The sequence below is a fragment of the Miniopterus schreibersii genome (assembly GCF_964146895.1).
Source record: "Miniopterus schreibersii genome assembly, chromosome: 16".
In the NCBI taxonomy this organism is placed as follows: domain Eukaryota; kingdom Metazoa; phylum Chordata; class Mammalia; order Chiroptera; family Miniopteridae; genus Miniopterus; species Miniopterus schreibersii.
In genome coordinates this window covers 1367335-1384005 of record NC_138116.1, presented here as the reverse complement: position 1 = coordinate 1384005, position 16671 = coordinate 1367335, and the positions used below count along the sequence as shown (strand labels likewise).

General features: G+C 65.5%; 2 protein-coding genes across 3 annotated transcripts in view; one reads left to right on the top strand and one right to left on the bottom strand.

Moving 5' to 3' along the window:
* The window catches only part of SGSH (N-sulfoglucosamine sulfohydrolase), a 6041-nt gene extending 1698 nt beyond the window's left edge, over window positions 1-4343 (bottom strand). The window contains exons 1-7 of the mRNA XM_081162766.1: window positions 4217-4343; window positions 3235-3395; window positions 2478-2583; window positions 2078-2228; window positions 1631-1787; window positions 1265-1346; window positions 272-475 (exon numbers count right to left, since the gene is read on the bottom strand). Of these exons, the coding sequence (XP_081018892.1) occupies window positions 272-475; window positions 1265-1346; window positions 1631-1787; window positions 2078-2228; window positions 2478-2583; window positions 3235-3395; window positions 4217-4313 (958 nt within the window). The 5' untranslated portion in view covers window positions 4314-4343. The remainder of the gene's footprint in view (window positions 1-271; window positions 476-1264; window positions 1347-1630; window positions 1788-2077; window positions 2229-2477; window positions 2584-3234; window positions 3396-4216) is intronic.
* On the top strand, window positions 3756-16671 carry SLC26A11 (solute carrier family 26 member 11). Of its 2 annotated transcripts, none has more exons than XM_081162764.1 (17): window positions 3756-3985; window positions 5461-5701; window positions 6400-6592; window positions 6951-7036; window positions 7403-7482; window positions 8554-8696; window positions 9130-9305; window positions 9964-10036; window positions 10244-10294; window positions 11645-11705; window positions 12678-12733; window positions 12872-13012; window positions 13796-13923; window positions 14220-14319; window positions 14699-14832; window positions 15290-15362; window positions 16018-16671. In XM_081162764.1, exons 2-17 carry the CDS (start codon window positions 5471-5473, stop codon window positions 16107-16109), a joined length of 1818 nt encoding a protein of 605 aa, XP_081018890.1. In that variant the 5' UTR covers window positions 3756-3985; window positions 5461-5470; the 3' UTR covers window positions 16110-16671. The 2 variants fall into 2 exon arrangements, with proteins under 2 accessions (XP_081018890.1, XP_081018891.1); XM_081162765.1 differs by lacking the exon at window positions 3756-3985 and adding an exon at window positions 4407-4498.

The following is a 16671-nucleotide window of genomic DNA, read 5'->3' as shown; positions in this document are numbered from 1 at the left end:
GTGTGCTGCTGCCCTGACCTCAAAGCGAGGTCCCTGGGGCCGCGGCATCAGGATCTCCGGGGCCGTGTCAGAGATGCAAATCCCCAGGCCCCACCTCCGATCTACTGGGTCAGGCACTCTGGGTGAGCCTCACTGTAGAACGGGGGTCCTTTCCTCACCCAGGTAGTGTGGGAACCACATAAGGTAGCGGGTGCAGAGCAGTCTGGACGTGGTGGTGCCACTAACTTTTTGCATCAGCTGCCCCCCTTCCCCGTGAGATGCAGAGCCATACCTAGGAGGCTCACGTAGGCCTCGCTGACCTGGCCCCAGCGTTGTGGGTGCTCTGGGGACGACACCAGCAAGGGCTCCGCAGTGCCCGGCCAGTACAGGTTGGTCCTGCCATTGGGGAAGGGGATCCCGTTGTCGGAGGTGAAGATCACCAGGGTGTCGTTCAGGACACCGGCTGCCCGCAGCTCCTGGAGCACCAGCCCTATCCCTGCAGGGCGGGGAGGGGGCACAGCTCAGCCGCAGGCAGACGGGAGATGCCGGAATAGGCCGAACACGTGCTCTCACGCGCTCCTTCATCCGGCCGCTGGACACGCACTGTCCTTCCCACCAGCCTGGGCCTCTAGCCCAACACTGCGCCCAGCGCCCTGTCCTTGCAGGGCCTCCACCCGAGCCCTCCCCTCCCCTCCGGGGACGCCGGCCGTCCCCCAGCACGTCCATGTCACCCCGCACAGCTGCTGGCTGCCATATGCTGGCTTCTCTGTCTTCTGGAACCTCATGTCTTCCCTGTGAGACTGGTGGGGACAGTCCTGGGCAGGGGCCGGAGACAAGTGTTCCTCTACACCCCCTCCCAGGTCACTGTGAACTAAGGGCCCCGGCAGGGAGGTGATGAAGGTACCAACCTCCTGCAGTGGGTGAAGGTGGTCCCCCCAAATGTACGTCTACCCGGAACCTGTGGATGTGATCTTATTTGGAAAGAGGGTTTTGAGTGATGTAATTGTCATCAATGTTAAGATGAGATCATCCAGAAGTACCCAGCTGGGCCCTGAATCCCATGACAAGTGATAAGAGGGGAGACACAGAGGAGACACAGAGGGGGCCACGTGGCCATAGTGGCAGAGCCCGAGCGATGCAGCCACGAGCCCAGGAACCCTGGGCCCCCAGAAGCGGGAAGAGGCGAGAAAGGAATCTCCCTGGAGGGAGCAGGGCCCTGCCGACCCCGTGACTTCAGACTCCTGGCCAAGCCGTGGCACACCCGCCGCCAGGGCCCCGGACCCACCTTGGTCCATCCGGCCGATGGTGGTGTACTGAGCGGCCAGGTCAGCCCGGGCTGCCGGGGTGTCGGGGACGAAGTAAGGCACCTGAGGGCAGGCGGGCGGAGAGTCAAAGTTAGAGGCTGGAGGGACGGGTATCCAGCCCTCGAATTAGGGCAGAAAGTGGACGTGCTGGTGTCCGCCCAGGGCCTGAAATCCCTCCCCCTCCTGTGACTGGATTAGCCCCCAAATCCACCATTCTGGAGACGTCCTTACGCGTCTCTCTGCAGGCCCCACAGATGGGGACCTGGACCCAGTGAGTCCAAGGGTCACTTCTGCTAAGTCACACACTTGGGGCCGGGGCTGGGAGCTCACGGGAGGCGCTCTCCCACCTGTACATCCTGTGGGGCGTAGATCTGTGGGGTCCAGTCAGGGATCCGCCCCATGCCGCTTTCCCCATTGCCGAACTTCTCACAGAAGGTCCCGTACTGGGGCTGGGAGTGGCCGCAGCGGTGAGGGTCGTGGAAGGCCACGTACAGGAAGAAAGGCCTGCACAGGGAGGGGCGCGAGTGCTGGGGGGGCCCATCCTTCAGGAAGGAACACCCCCCTCGGCTTTGCCTACTCTCCCTGACTGAAAGTCTCCTGGACTCCTCACTGCCTCAGTTTCCCCATGTCCCCTCTTCCTCTGACCCGATTAACCTGAGTGTCTGGAACCTTCTCCCTGACCCCCACGCCACTGTCCGGGGAATCTCAAAGATTCTGGGGTGTGCGTCCTGTGTTAACTGGCCACCGGAGGGAGGGTAAGGGGGCAGGGACCCTCCCAGGGACCCTCCCCGCACCTGCTGTCCCCTGTCTGCAGGAACTTCCGGACCAGCAGCTTAATTCTGGTGATGTTCCGCCCCACCTGGAGAACGGAGTCGTTCTCCTCCGTGTGCGCGAAGTCGAAGGGGAACACGGTCTCCGGCCCCACGTGTTTCTTCCCGATGATGCCTGGAGACCAGAGAGGCCTGTCCCGAGCCCCTTCCAAGGTCTCCTACACCCCTTGCTCCCTCCCCTGCCCCCAGCTCTGCACCCTGCACCCTGCCATGGCCTCCACGGAGGCAGCCCAGACCCTTATTCTCACAGACCCAGCCAGGAGGCCCAGATGCCTGGGGACCGGTGCTCAGAGTGGGCGACCCAGGGCTGAGGGGGCTCAGACAAGGCCCACCCCTCCGGGGCCTGCGGCGGGAAGCCCCTCACCTGTGCGGACGGCGGCTCCGCGTAGCAGCAGCGGCAGGCTCCGCACCCCGTCAAAGGAGTTGAAGTGGTGGACGCCCTGGTGCAGGCCGTACATCCCGTTCTGATGCTGCGGGCAGGGACGCGTGAGCCAGGGCGGGCCCCAGCCACTCACTCGGGGGGCCTGCCCCTGCTCTCCCCAGTCTCACCACCCCGCCCCCACGGCCGGCTTCGCCTTCAGGTGGCCAGCAGCCTCTCACGCCTCCCCCCACGACAGGTGCCTCCCTGGGGCTGCAGCAGGAAATAGGAGGCGGGAGGAGGCACCCCCAAAACTGGGGTGGCTTTCACTATCTCCTCTTTGCTCCTCTACTTTGCAACTCTTCTCTCACGAGCGCACGTGGAGGGACGCCAGACGGCTGCAGAGCTCTTTCTAGTAACCGGCTGTTTAATAACGTAGCAGAGGTCACGGAACGTGATAAAACCTCTAACCAGAAAGACGTCCGCTGATAGGGACCAGCTCCCTCCTCACCGCTGCCGGGCCCACAGCTGCCTGGGAACCTTTCCGGAGGGGTCTGTACTCCGGCCACAGGCCCCCAACCTACGGAGGCTCCTACTCGCAGGCTCAGCCTCTCGGGGGTCGCACAGGGCACACCTGCTCACCACACGCTGACGCCATGGGGGCCGTGGGGATGGGGGGTGAGCACATCTCGGTGAGGCCGGGGGTAGCGGGGGCGCACACGACCAGGGGCGGGCTCCCCTCCACCAGGTCGGGGACCCTCACCTGGGGCAGGCCAGTGAGGAGGCTGGCGCGGCTGGGAGAGCAGCTGCTGACCGAGGTGAAGGCCTTGCGGAAGACCAGGCTGCGACGGGCCAGGGCGTCCAGGTGGGGGGTGGCGATGGCGCTGTTGTTGTAGGCGCCACTCTCAAAGCCCCCGTCATCCGCTGAGGACCGTGGGAGACACAGAGGACACGGGGGGGGGCAGGGTAAAGCAGGGGCCAGGAGTGGGGGGGCAGCAGGCCTGGGGCCTGGAGGGGCAACGCTACCAGGCCCCCTACCAGGCCTGTGTGGAAAGCGGGTGGGCACGTCAGCAGGCAGGGCACTAGGTGGGCGTGCACCCAGGTGGGCTCGTTCGCAGGCAGGCCCGAAGGGGCTGCGTGGGGCCGGCAGGTTCTCCAGCGGTGTCCCCGGGAGGGCTGGGGAGCTGACGGGAGCCCCTCAGCGGAGAGCCGGTCATGGGGCAAGTAGCTGAAGGGCGCGGCCACAGACCACAGGGTTAATCAGAGTGACCCGGGCAGAGCGCCAGACCTCAAGAGGGAAAGGACGGGGTTGCCTCGTGACAGGGGAAGTCTCGGAGCAGCAGGGCGCTGGGGGACCCGAGTTTCCGCGGCCGGGGAGGGGTGGGGAGCAGGGATGACCCTCGGAGCTCTGGGGCCTGAAACGCCGCTGGGCAGGAGACGAGAGCCCAGGACACGCCCGCCCGCCTCTGGGCACTCGGGCACCGGCCCCTCCTAGGGGACCCGCGGACCCCGAGGTCAGGGCTCCGGGCCGGGCGGGGTGCAGGGTCAGGGCCGGCGGCAGCGGTGGGGTGCTGGGCGCGGGGCGTCCCCGCAGGCCCGCAGCGCGCGGGGCGCCCGCCTCCCTCTCCAGGCGCCGACCGCGAGGGGTGCGGGCAGCGGAGGGCGTCGGGCGGCCGGGCCAACACTGGCCGCCGGGGGGCGAGCGCGCGCCGCTGGGGCGACCCGGCGGGGCGGGGGCCACTCACCGAGGATCAGCAGCACGTGGCGGGGGCGCCCGGGGCGCGCGCGGCACAGCCCCAGGGCGAGCAGCAGCGCCCAGCACACCGGCCCCGGGGCGCGCATGGCGGCCACTCCCGCCGGCCGGCACCCTCGGGCCCCGCCCGCCCGCGGGCACGTGACGCCAGGCCCCGCCCCCCCGGTCACGGGGCGCGCGGCCCCGCCCAGGACGCCCGCTCCCCGCGCCCGCTCCCCGCGCGGTTCTGCGGACCCGCTGCGGCGACGCGGGGAGACCGGGAGCTGCGGCCCCGGTGAGGCCCCGGCGGGCGGGGTGCGCGAGGGGGCCGGGGGCGGGCCGGGGTCGCGGGGCGCAGCCGGCGCGGCGGGCGGCGCGGGGCCCGAGGGTGCGGGCGCCTGGCGCGGGGACCCCCAGCTCCCCGCCCACGGCGTCCCTTCCCGGGGCCCTGCAGCCTTCGGTCCTCCTGGGGACCGCCCGCCGGTGTGGGGTCCCCGTCGGTAGACGTCAGGGTCGGGGTTTGGGGGGGTGCAGGGGTCGGGGGGGCGGGTCCTGCCCAGAGCAGCCCCGCGGGCCGGGGAGCGGGGCGGCCCCGCAGGGCGCTGCGCACTTGGAATTAGCGGAGGGGCCGCTGGCGCTTCTCCAGAACCAACCGGAGCCCTGGGGCCCCTCTGGGGGTGCGAATGCCACAGGTGGGGGTCGGGGCCAATGCCACAGGTGGGGGTCGGGCCGCGCGCAGCCTCGGAAGGGCGACCCCCCCCACCCGCGCCGCAGTCTGTCTGGTGGGTGGAGCCCCCGAGGTGCGCACTAGGAAAACCCGGGGCCGCGGGGCCTCCAGCGCCCCACCGCACCCCGCCAGCCAGGAGAGGGTGCCCGGGGCACCCCGCCCTCGGCGCACCGCTCCCAGGTGGAGCCCCTGGGGAGGAGTGAAAACGGGAAACATTCTCCCGGAGCAGGGCCCTGGGGTGTAATTCATCAGCGTTTAGGAGCCGCTGTCCTGGGCTTAGAGGGGGCACCTGCGGGGGCGGGCGGGGGGCGGTGAGCAGGGAGGGGAGGATGGGACCCCAGGGGGGCCCCCATAGGGGGAGGCGCCCTTTGCAGGGCTTCCTCTGAGACCAGCCAGGTGGTCGGATGGAACCCGCCCGCTAACACCCCCGGGGGCGGGGGACGCGCGCCCTGTCTCCTGACGCTCCCGAGACCCTGCGCTGTTGCGGGTTCTCCAAAACCCGCGCCCTGACGGCTGGTCTGCGCCCCCAGCCCCGCAGGCATGGCCTCCTCTGTGAGGGCGATGGGGCACCTCTCGCCCTGGCCCCCAGGCCTGGCGCCCATGGCCTGCTGCTCCCGGGCCGCCCTGCGCAAGTGGCTGCCCATCCTGGCCTGGCTGCCCCACTACTCCGTGCACTGGCTGAAGATGGACTTCATGGCTGGGCTCTCGGTGGCGCTCACGGTCATCCCTCAGGCGCTGGCCTATGCCGAGGTGGCTGGACTCCCTCCCCAGGTGAGGCCTCTCCCCGCTGCCCCCCGCACCCCCCGCACCCCTCCACACCGCGGCCTGCCCGGAAGCCCAGTAGACGTGCATAGTATCACCTCCGGGCGAGGGGGACACCCCGGGCTCTGCCCCACGGGCCGAGAGGCCCTGGTTTACATCCAGAGCCCGGGGCTGCCTTTGGGCAGATGGGCCCCGGGACTGGTGCCGTCCCGCTGCCCCCAGGCCCCGAGCTGGTGCTGGGGTGGCTGGGGTCCCGAGGCGCTCGCGGGAGGGCGGTTCCTCAGACCCAGACGTCAACACAGGCTTTTGTGGCATCGAAGGCAGGTGGATCGAGGTCCCTAATCATTGCAGGTCGGACCCATGGGTCAGAGAGGGTGAGCAGCCCTGGCCAGTTTGGCTCAGTGGTTAGAGCGTCAGCCCTCGGACTGAAGGGTCCTGGGTTCAGTTCCAGCCAGGGGCATGTACCTCGGTTGCTGGCTCGATCCCCGGCCTGGCTGGGGCACGTGCAGGAGGCAGCCAATCAATGATGTTTCTTTCTCTCTACTCTCTGTGAAAAGCAGTGGGAAGAACACCCTTGGGTGAGGGTTGAGGGTGAGTGGTGTCCCTGCCTGTGTGCCCTGAGTCCACAGGTCCCTGTGCTCAGACGGCGACACCAGGGACCCCGCGAGCGTGCCTCCTGGGTGCTCACTGCTCTGTCTCCCCAACAGTACGGCCTCTACTCTGCGTTCATGGGGTGCTTCGTGTATTTATTCCTGGGCACCTCCCGGGATGTGACTCTGGGTCCCACGGCCATCATGTCCCTCCTGGTCTCCACCTACACCTTCCACGAGCCTGCCTACGCCGTCCTGCTGGCCTTCCTGTCGGGCTGCATTCAGTTAGCCATGAGGTTCCTGGGCCTGGGTAAGGCTCTGGGCCTTCCTTCCGTGGGGGGGCGGGGGGGGGGGTGGGCCTGCAGTTCTGCTCTTCCCGGGGAGCCAGGCACCTGCCTCCTGGAGATGTCCTGCCCTCAACGTTCTCTTTGCATTTCAAGGGCTGTCCCTGTGAGGGCGGGGTGGGGGTGCCCTCAGCCCCCAGCGCCATCCTGTTCTGCTTAGGAGCCAGGACCCTTGGAGCAGGGCCCAGCACCTCAGACCCTAGCCTCCCCTCCCTGCCCTCCAAACCAGACTCAGCCCCAGTCCCACCTACAGCCCCTCTCCCAGCCCACGTCCACCCGTGTCCTCCGGGACCAGCACAGTGTCCCCCTTGGCCCGCCCACCAGGGTTCCTGCTGGACTTCATTTCCTGCCCCGTCATCAAAGGGTTCACCTCGGCTGCTGCCGTCACCATTGGCTTCGGGCAGATCAAGGTGAGCCTCCGAGTGGCGGACGCAGCCTCTGGCCAGTGGTGGTGGGGTCTGCCTGTTGGGGGGCAGGGTGCTCAGTGATGGACGTGGGTATGAACCAGTTACGGCAGGGCCTGCGAGGCCGAGCTGGGCCCGACCCCTGACTAGGGCACCGGGTGACTTGCTTTGAGATTGTCCAGATTGATTTTCCTCGGAAATGAAAATAAGTTCCAAAGGTGTGTCATTGACCCCCAAATGTTGTGAAATGTCCTTTCCCCTGAGGATGACTTTGACCCATCTTGGGGGACTTAGGGAATGGGCAGGTGGTCCCCGGGAAGGGCCCCTGTGTTTGGGGAAGGCCGTCTAATCAGAGCCCCTGTGTCCGGACAGAACCTGCTGGGACTACAGCACATCCCCAGACAGTTTGTCCTGCAGGTGGACCACATCTTCCGCAGCCTCGGAGAGACCAGGTATCCTGTGGGCTGTCCCCTGCCTCCCACAGGGAAGCTCTTCCAGACCCTGCTCCTGGCCCACCCCTTCCACTCCCAGGCCGGGCTTATTCCACCCTCTGGGGACTTGCTCAAACGGGTCCCCAGGGCAGCACTGTCAGCGTCACCCCTGAGTCGGTGGGCCCAGGCATGCTGACTCAGTCAGGAGCTCCCGGAGGGGTGAGGGGTCAGGGGTCTGCTCTGGGCAGCCTGAGGGCCGGTTGGCATGACCCTGTGCAGAGCTGTCTCGGGTGGTAGCCGTGGGAAGAGACCGCGTCATAGGGGAGAACAAGGCAGCCTCTCAGAAGGTTCACAGTTCAGTGCGGGAGAGAACAGGGCACGAGGCAGACAGATGCCCACAGGTGCCGGTGCTGGAGGGACGGGGCAGGGAGAGCAGTGCTGAGGCCCGGAGGCAGCGGGGACCTGTGACCATCTCCTCCCTTTCGGATCTGCTGAGGCTCCCGGGGGCTGGCCGCACTGTGACCCGGGACGTGCAGCTGGTGGGAGTCGGAAATGGAAACTGACCTGCCCGGCCGGCGTGGCTCAGCGGTTGGGCATCAACCAGGAGGTCACGGTTCGATTCCCAGTCAGGACACATGCCCGGGTTGGGGGCTCGATCCTCAGCAAAGGGCGTGCAGGAGGCAGCCGATCAGTGACTTTATGTCATCATTGATGTTTCTGTTTCCCTTCCTCTTTGAAATCAATACAAAAAACCGCACATACATATTTTAAAAAGAGAAAGAAATGGAGCCTGACCGGAGGGGGAGCAACACAGGCTGTCGGAAGGGAACCTTCTACGACAGGCCTGTGGAGCCCAGAGAACCACACGACTGGGAACGTGAGCGTGGGGCCCCGCTGCCGTGGTGGTCGGACCTGTGTACTTACTGAGTTTTGGGGAAAAAAAATTGAAATAGAACAGGGGTGCAGATTTCTTAAGAAAAAGCCAAAAGAGCGAGTGAGAGAAAGCTTTCCCACAGAAGCGTCGCCTGTAGGCCAGAGGGCGTATGCCACTGGCCAGGCTAGGCGGTGACGGTGACCGGCGTCTGTCCGCAGGTTGGGCGACCTCGCGATGGGGCTCATCTCCTTGCTGCTGCTGCTGTTGCTGAAGCTGCTGCGTCACCACATGCCCCCCATCCACCCCGAGATGCCCCTCAGTGCACGACTCAGCCACGGGCTGGTGTGGACGGCCACCACAGGTGAGGGCCTTCTGCCTGAGGCCCCGCTCCCACCGCTGTGCTGCGCGACCTGGACAAGCTCCTGGGGGTGCCCCGGGAACTTGTGGGAAATGCAGATTCTCAGGCCCTGACTTGGAACCTACTTCTGCTCTGCTCCTGCACAGAACTGTCCTGGGACACGTGGTCTCAGAGCAGGTCTCAGCTGTGCTGTGGGCTGGGCGGTCAGTGGTGACCCGTAGAGGACATGGGCACTGGCCCTGGGTGGGCCTGTGGGCTTCCCCCCCTCTGCTCCCTGCTTTGCATCTTCCACGTGTCTGGGTTCGTGGTACCGTGGGGAGGCTTGAATCCGCACCATTTCCCAGGGTGGAGGGTAAGGGGCCGTGGATGGGGCGGGGTCCTCTGCTCCTTACCGGGAGGAGCCAGGTGTCACCCCAGGTCTCTCCATCTGTCCCAGCTCGCAACGCCCTGGTGGTCTTCTTTGCCGCCGTGATGGCGTACTCCTTCGAACTGACTGGGTACCAGCCTTTCCTTCTAACTGGGAAGATAGTCAGGGGCCTCCCTCCAGTGCAGACCCCGCCCTTCTCACTGACCACTGCCAACGGGACAGTCTCCTTCACTGAGATGGTCCAGGTGGGTGGCCATGGACGGAGCCAGGCCTGAGCTGCGGTGTCCTCTCGGCCTGGGCCTGTCTCCCTGATGCGTCCGCTTGGTGGCGGGGAGCTCCGACCTCAGCTGGGACTGCTGAGTCCTCGGGGAGGGGTGTCTCTGGGCGCAGGAACTGGCAGGAAAGAATTCCAACTTGGGTCCAGCCTCAGGGGACCCCAGGTTTATTTTTCCACCTTGAGCCCAAGGGTCTTCCTGCCACCATGCACCCTGGCAAAGCTGGAGTTTTGTGTGTCCCCTCGTACGAGCGGGAGAGGCCGCCTCGAGTGTGGGAGCTCCCAGCCCGCAGACGGGCCACGGGCGCCTGGTCCACCGGGTGCGGGGGGGCCGGCGTCTGCCTTGGCTTTTAGGACCTGAGGGAGGGCAGCCGGCTTCAAAGCAACACGGGAAGTTTCCTAAGTAGTGAACAAGATGAGTGAAAGTATAAGACGTAGATTCCAAGTTCCCCCCAAATCCCCCCCCCCAAAAAAGGTAACCGGAAAAAGGAAAGATGGGAGCCAGACACGTTACAAACTGTCACTTGGTGCGACTCTGGGCGTGGGAAGGGGAAGCCTTCAGAACGGACGTTCGCGAGGAGTCCTTCCCTCCCCCAAGGGTCACCCACTGCCCCGCTCTCCCCTCTCAGGACATGGGGGCCGGGCTGGCCGTGGTGCCCCTCATGGGCCTCCTGGAGAGCATCGCCGTGGCCAAGTCCTTTGGTAAGATGCCTGCTTTTGCCTCCTGATGCTCGCAGACAAACCCGCGTACACCTGCGTGTATGTGTGGGTCTTACGTGCGTTTTCATGTTTGTTCACAAAACTGAGTCACGCGGGGGGGAACGTGTAGCTTGTTTTTTCATTTCATGGGCGTTTTCCTAGTGAGGTCATTTATCCAGCGGCTGCGTCTTTATCGCCCCTTCTCTTTAGCGTCTCAGAATAATTACCGCATCGACGCCAACCAGGAGCTGCTGTCCATCGGTGAGACCCCGTTTCGCTCTCAGCGGTCTGGGCGGGGCCGATGGTAGGGATGGTCCCCCTGAGGAGCAGGGAGCAGAGGTGGCCCGGGGGCCCCTGTGGCAGTTTAGCATCGATCCGTCCCCAGGCCTCCGCGAGGCTCGGTGTATCTGTTCCAAGTAGGGAGCCGGCATCTGGTGCCCGTGTCATGGAAACTCCCTGCGCGCCTGCTGAGCCCAGGCCCTGAGGCCGGCGGCCTGTTTTATGCCAGGGAGTGCCTAGGGCGGTGCTCCTCGGGCTCAGGCTGCTGGAGAATGTGGCCGGGCAGACACTCGTGAGCTTGATTGGAGGGCATCCCACCTCCAGGCTGGGCATGTGGAAGGGGGAGCCTCCGGCGGCCCTGGGCTGCCTGGCTGTGGGGGGCCTGTGCCAGGCGTCACACTGTGTTTTCTTTTGTTTTCATGCCTCTGGCCTCCGTGGTGGTTCATTTTGAGACCGTGGCATGAATTTTAAATTCGGTCACCACAACTGCTTTTAATTTCTTGGGTGCCAGGCCTTCCTGCCTTTCCTTCCTACCCCTCACAAGGGGGGCACGGCTGGGTTCCTCCCAAAGGGGGCCCACCAGGCACTTCCACGGGACACCTTCGTGGCAGCGGTTGGGACCCCAGCAAAGGGCGTGGAGCCAGTGCTGCTCTCTGAGCTCATGGTGAACAGGGTTTTGCCTAGTTGGTCGGTGGAATCGGGGTGGCCCGGGAGTCGCTCACCCCAGACAGAAAGCCTGCGACTTCCCCATGCGCCTGCCAGGAAAAGCTCCAGAGCATCTCCCTCGCGTTTCTACGAACGACACCAGATCCTCTCCTGAGGATACCGTGTGTCAGGGCACAAGGAGCCCTGGTCCAGATGTGGGCCAGCGAGCTTGGGTCTTAGGTCCCCGCCAGGCCCAGGCGTGGGGTCTGTCCAGCGTGGGTTAGTCGGCGCCGCCAGCCGTGACCAGCAGTGACCAGCCGTGACCAGCCCCTCCACGTGGAGTCGGGCGGACGGCAGCCACTGGGGCCCCGTCTGTGAGCACTCGCCTTGCTCCCCGCCTCCCCCCTGGGAGGTGGGGCCCTCTCCCCGTCTCCCTCTCTCGCTCTCCAGCGGGAAGAAGGCGTGTTTAACTCCCGCAGGCTGGAAGGCAAGCGCCCACCTCGGGGAGCTTGGTGTCTTCGTCTTTCCCAGCGAGCGCTAGGAATGGGACGTCCCCCTGGGGTTCCTCGGGCCTCTTATCTTCCTGTTTCCTTCTGGTTTACCTGCCCCCCGCCACCTCCCATCTGGCTTTCCCCCGTTTCGTGCCCCTTCCCTCCCAGATAAACCTCGGCCCCATTCTGTTTCCAGGCCTCACCAACGTCCTGGGCTCCCTCTTTTCTTCCTTCCCGGTCACTGGCAGCTTTGGACGGTGAGTCCCGGCCTTCTGTTCTCTGTTACTCTGGGGGGGGGGGTCCTGGCCCTGGCCAGAGGGCCCTGTCCGGCTCCCAGATCAGCTTCCCCGGCTGTGCGAACGGTGACAAGGCTTCCCACGGACACGCGCAGACGGGCTTTACCTCGAGGAAGGACAGTTGGCACGAGGTCGGGGTTGGGTAGTTGAGGCGTGTACGAGGCGGGCCTGTAGGGTTGTTGGGGTCACGTCACGGTTCCCTCGTGGTCCTCGTGGCCGAGGGCCGGCTCGGCAGAGAGCTCCTGGCATTCGGGTGAGTGCGGCTCTCCAAATAGGCCACGGCCAGGTTGGGAAGGAGGCAGAATTCCCGTCCAGGCCTCTCCCCGGAGGAGCCCCCCTGGGGTTTGGTGTCCTCTCTGACGGTTCTGCTCACACAGATGTACACACGCGTGTGTATGTCCGCGTACGTGACGAATGTGTGGGTTAAGTGGGATCCCCTCAGGTGACAGCCCCATCAGCATCTTTCCGTAAAGGCAAGCACCCAGCATCCTTCCCAAGGGCCCCGGGACCCCTCGTCGGGGGTGTTACTTGCCGGATCCGCCGTAACAAAGGGCCACCATCGGCAGCTTCAACCACGGACGCTCATTTCCTCACTGGGGGCCGGGGGCCGGGAGCTGGGAGCAGGGCAGCTTCGGCGGAGCCTTCTTGCTGTGTCCCCCACGTGGTCGCCCCTCTGTGTCCATCCTGGTGTGTCTGTGTCCTGGTTTCCTCTCCTTAGAAGGGCCGTCAGAGTGGACGAGGGCCTCTCTTACGTGCTCACTGCCCCCACAGGCCCTCTGAGGGCACAGCCACACCCGAAGCGCCGTTGTCCTCCTGAGCCTTGGGGATGCCCAGTGGTCCCGCTCTGGTCCCCCTGTCCCCGGAGACCAGCTGCCTCTTTGACCGACACCTCCCTGCTCTGACGGCCACTCACAGGTCTGTGTTGCCTTCCAGGACGGCCGTGAACGCCCAGTCGGGGGCATGTACCCCAGCAGGGGGCCTGCTGACAGGTGAGCACCCCCACAAGGCGCCCCGGATGCCCGGGGCAGTGACGCGGGAGAGGGGGGAGATCGCGGTGCAGTCGGCTCCGTGCTCGCCGGTGGGCGTCGGGTGGCAGGGCCCCGGTCAGCGGTGTCCCCGCCCCGCAGGAGTCCTGGTGTTGCTGTCGCTGGACTACCTGACGGCTCCCTTCTACTACATCCCCAAGGCCGCGCTGGCGGCTGTCATCATCATGGCCGTGGCCCCGCTGTTCGACGCCCAGATCGTGCGCACGCTCTGGCGCGTGAAGAGTATGTGGTTCCCCGTCTGTCCACGCGAGGCCCCGACGGTCCCCCAGCACCTGCTCAGCACCACAGTGGCTGGTGGTAGCTGGAGGTTCCTGTAGTTCTGGGAGGGTCACAAGGGGCCGAGGGCCAGGCTCCTCCTCCAGGTCCTCGGGCCTCCGGGAGCGTCTTAAACCAGCTCTGTGGGGGACAGGCTGGGTGCCCCCCGCCTGTCCTCTCGCCGCTCCCCTCTGCACCTGCACCGGCACCTGCTGGGGGAGGATGGTCATCAGGGACGAGCAGCGGGATCCCGAGGAGCAGCCGAACCAGCGGTTCCTTTAATGTACCGAGTGTTCGTTGCTCCGGGCAGTTAAGGGGTTTGTGCAGCTCATGTGGTTTCTGGTCGGTACCCCGCCCCCGGAGTTACCGCGTGAGGAACCTGACCAGACTGTGTGCCTGTGGTGTCCCAGGACCCCTCGTGTGTCCCGTGTCCCTTCTCTGAGCAGCCCTGAGGCCCAGGCAGGGTGGGGGCCTGTGTGGGGTTGAGTCTGGGACTGACCCCCACCCTGCCCGCTGTGCCCCAGGCCACCTGCAGCTCCAAGAAGTCACGAGCCTTGGCTGAGGCGTCCCATGTGGTCTGGGGGGGGTCATGTGGTCTCCTGGCCCCTCCCCAGGCCTGTCCCTGTCTCCAGGTCCCTTCCTCCGCCTCCCAAAGAGCAGGGCCTTGGGCCCCGCAGGCAGGTCTCAGCTGCCCCTCAGCCGCGCCCCACCTCTCAGGGTGCTGCCCCCCTCAGCCGCCCCTCTCCCCAGGGCTGGACCTGCTGCCTCTGAGCGTGACCTTCCTGTTCTGCTTCTGGGAGGTGCAGTACGGCATCTTGGCTGGGACCCTGGTGTCCCTGCTGATCCTCCTGTACTCCGTGGCCAGACCCGAGATCCAGGTACCGGCTCCCTGGCCTCCCCGCGGGGGACCTGCTGCCTCGGGCCGAGGGGGAAGCCAGCCCTGGGCAGGACCCCTTGGCTCTGCGTTTCAGGGTCTAGGTGTGGTTGTGGCCCGAGGTGCTGCCAGGTGACCTGTCAGCTAGTGGGCTGGGCTCACCTGCCGAGCTGTCCCCTGCATGGGGGGCGGGGGGTGGGAAACGGCTCCTGCTGGCTCTGCAGCCCAATTCCCCAGCCTGGCACAGCTGCCCCGTCCGACGTGCCCCCAGGCCTCACGGGCTCCCCCGCCTGTCTCCAGGTGTCAGAGCAGCCGGTGCTGGTGGTGCAGCCGGTCAGCGGCCTGCACTTTCCCGCCACCGAGGCCCTCCGGGAGGTGCTGGTGAGCTGGGCCCTGGAAGGTATGTGGGCCAGGACGGGGTGGGCTGCAGTCACCCCCGAGTGCCCCCCTGTCCCGTCTGTACCCAGCCTGCTCCCAGGACCCCGAGGCCCTGCCCTCGGCTGTCGGGGAGGAGCTCGCCCACTAGAGCGCAGGAGCCTGGGGTGTCTCAGCGGCGTCCCTGGCCAGGCCTGCCCCTCGCATTCCCGGCCCCCAGCAGCGTGGCGTCTCCCCAGCACCTGCACCTGGGGACCTGCTTCTCCTGAGAGTCGGTGTTTTGGGGGAAGAGGGGCTGGTTCTCCCTCTGAGGGAAGCTGCGGCTGTCGTAGCGGGTCCCCTGGCCCTCCCGCTGGGGACGGAGCCCTGTGGCCTCGCTGAGCGGCACGGGCCTGTCCCCGCAGCGTCCCCGCCGTGCTGTGCGATCCTGGAGTGCAGCCGCGTCTGCAGCGTGGACTACACCGTGGTGCTGGGGCTCAGGGAGCTCCTGGACGACTTCCGCCGGCAGGGCGTCACCCTCGTCTTCGCCGGCCTGCAGGTGGGCGTCCCCAAACAGCCGGCACCTGTCTCTCAAACCAGCCCGTGAGGCCAGTCCTGTCACCATCCCTGTGTTGAGAGGAGGGTGCTGAGGCCGAGAGAAGCCGAGTAACCTGCCTGAGGTTACACAGCAAGGATGCAGGCCCCGTGTCGAACTCTCGGCGGCTGGCTGTAGAGCTTTCTCGTGACAGTTACATTCCTCTGTGTCCTGTTTGCAGGGCACTTGTCTCTGTGTCCTTTGGAGCGAAACTTATTTAAGAACATTTCTCGTAACACCATTCCCCCGGGGCACAGTCTTCTCTCCATGTCCCTGATTGGGGGAAAGTGGTGTCTACCCAGGGACTGTGTTAGAGACCATAGCTCGGCCTGTGGGGAGCCGGGGGTGCCTGCCACATGGGCCACAGCAGAGGCGTCCCTGCCTGGCGCTGGCATCTACCCTTCCCTTTGTCTGCCCACAGGGGCCTGTTCTCCGCATCCTGGTGTCCGCTGACCTGAAGGGCCTCCAGCACTTCCCCACCCTGGAGGAGGCAGGTGGGTGCAGGCCGGTGGCTGGAAAGAGCCGGGACAGCCTGCGCGCCCACACTGGGGGGTCGGGATGGCGGACAGCTCCGGGAGACAGGAGGGTTGGACGCTGGAGTCTGATTGTGGGGCCAGGCCCTCTGGCGCCGGGGTTTTATTTTTCGGGGTGTATGTCTTATATTGAGGCCCAGTTTGCGTTTGGTGAGATGCACAGATCTTAAACGTGAGTTTGGGATCCCGCAGGGCGTCCACCAAGCAGGATGTAGGCAATTCCATCCATCCAGAACGGCCCCCGTCCCTCTCCTGTGGCCCCCGCGGGGGAGCCACTGCCCTGCTTCTTCACCACAGTCGGCCCTGCCTCTGCTAGAGCGTCATGGAAACGGGGGTGTAGGGCTTTCTCTGGGTCCGGCTCCTTCAGCTCAATGTGGCGCCTGAGATTCGCCCGTGTTGTTGCTGGAAGGAGCAGCCCGGACGCCCCTCCACGGGGGTGGGTGACAGACGGGCGCAGCCACCAGTCAGAAAGGGTCACTGTGGTACAGGAAGGGATGCAGGGATGATGGGCATGGGTGCCACCTGGGGACCCTGAAATGCAGCCTTTAGCCCCACTCTGCGCTGACCCAGCCTCACTTCACTTGCTTAGCGCTTAAAAATGTTGTGTTTCCTACAGAGAGATACCTGAGTCAGGAACCGGGGACCCAGCCCTACCACTTCAGCGACGACTCTGTCCCAGAGCTCAAGGTCGCCCTGTTACAGGCCTAACGGGCCACCGGGGGCGGCCGACATTTGGAGAGAGTGGCAGAAGGTTCCTGTCGCTGTGAGGCAGGATGCTGCACTGGCAGGAGGGTCTCGGGGAGCCGGAGCCCGTGACCCGGGAGGAAGGAGCACATGGGCCTAGAGACTCGCAGGTGGGCCTCCCCGGCTTCCTTTGGGGTGATGGAAGCATTGCCTCCCCACCATCTAGGGGAGAGTGGTTTGGAGAGAGCTGGTTAGAAAGGCCCTGGGTGACAGGGAGGGGTGGGGGTGTCGGCCTGCTTCAGGCGGAGTCCTCGCAGCCCTGCACCGTCGGGGATGGTGGGGAAGGGTGGGGCCGCATCTCCCGGCGGGTGCTGGTCTCGAAGACGGTGTCTGTGCTGTCCTGGGAGGAACATGTTGTACTGAACAACCTCGTGTCTGCTAAAGATAATTTTGTGTTTTTTAAATTAAAAAAAAAGTAATAGCTTTGGTGTTTTTGTAAAAATCATAAATGCTTATTGTAAAAACTGCAGGAAACCACCCCCTGGTTCATGTGGGTGAGCACTCCGGGCCCCTGCCCCCAGCCCCC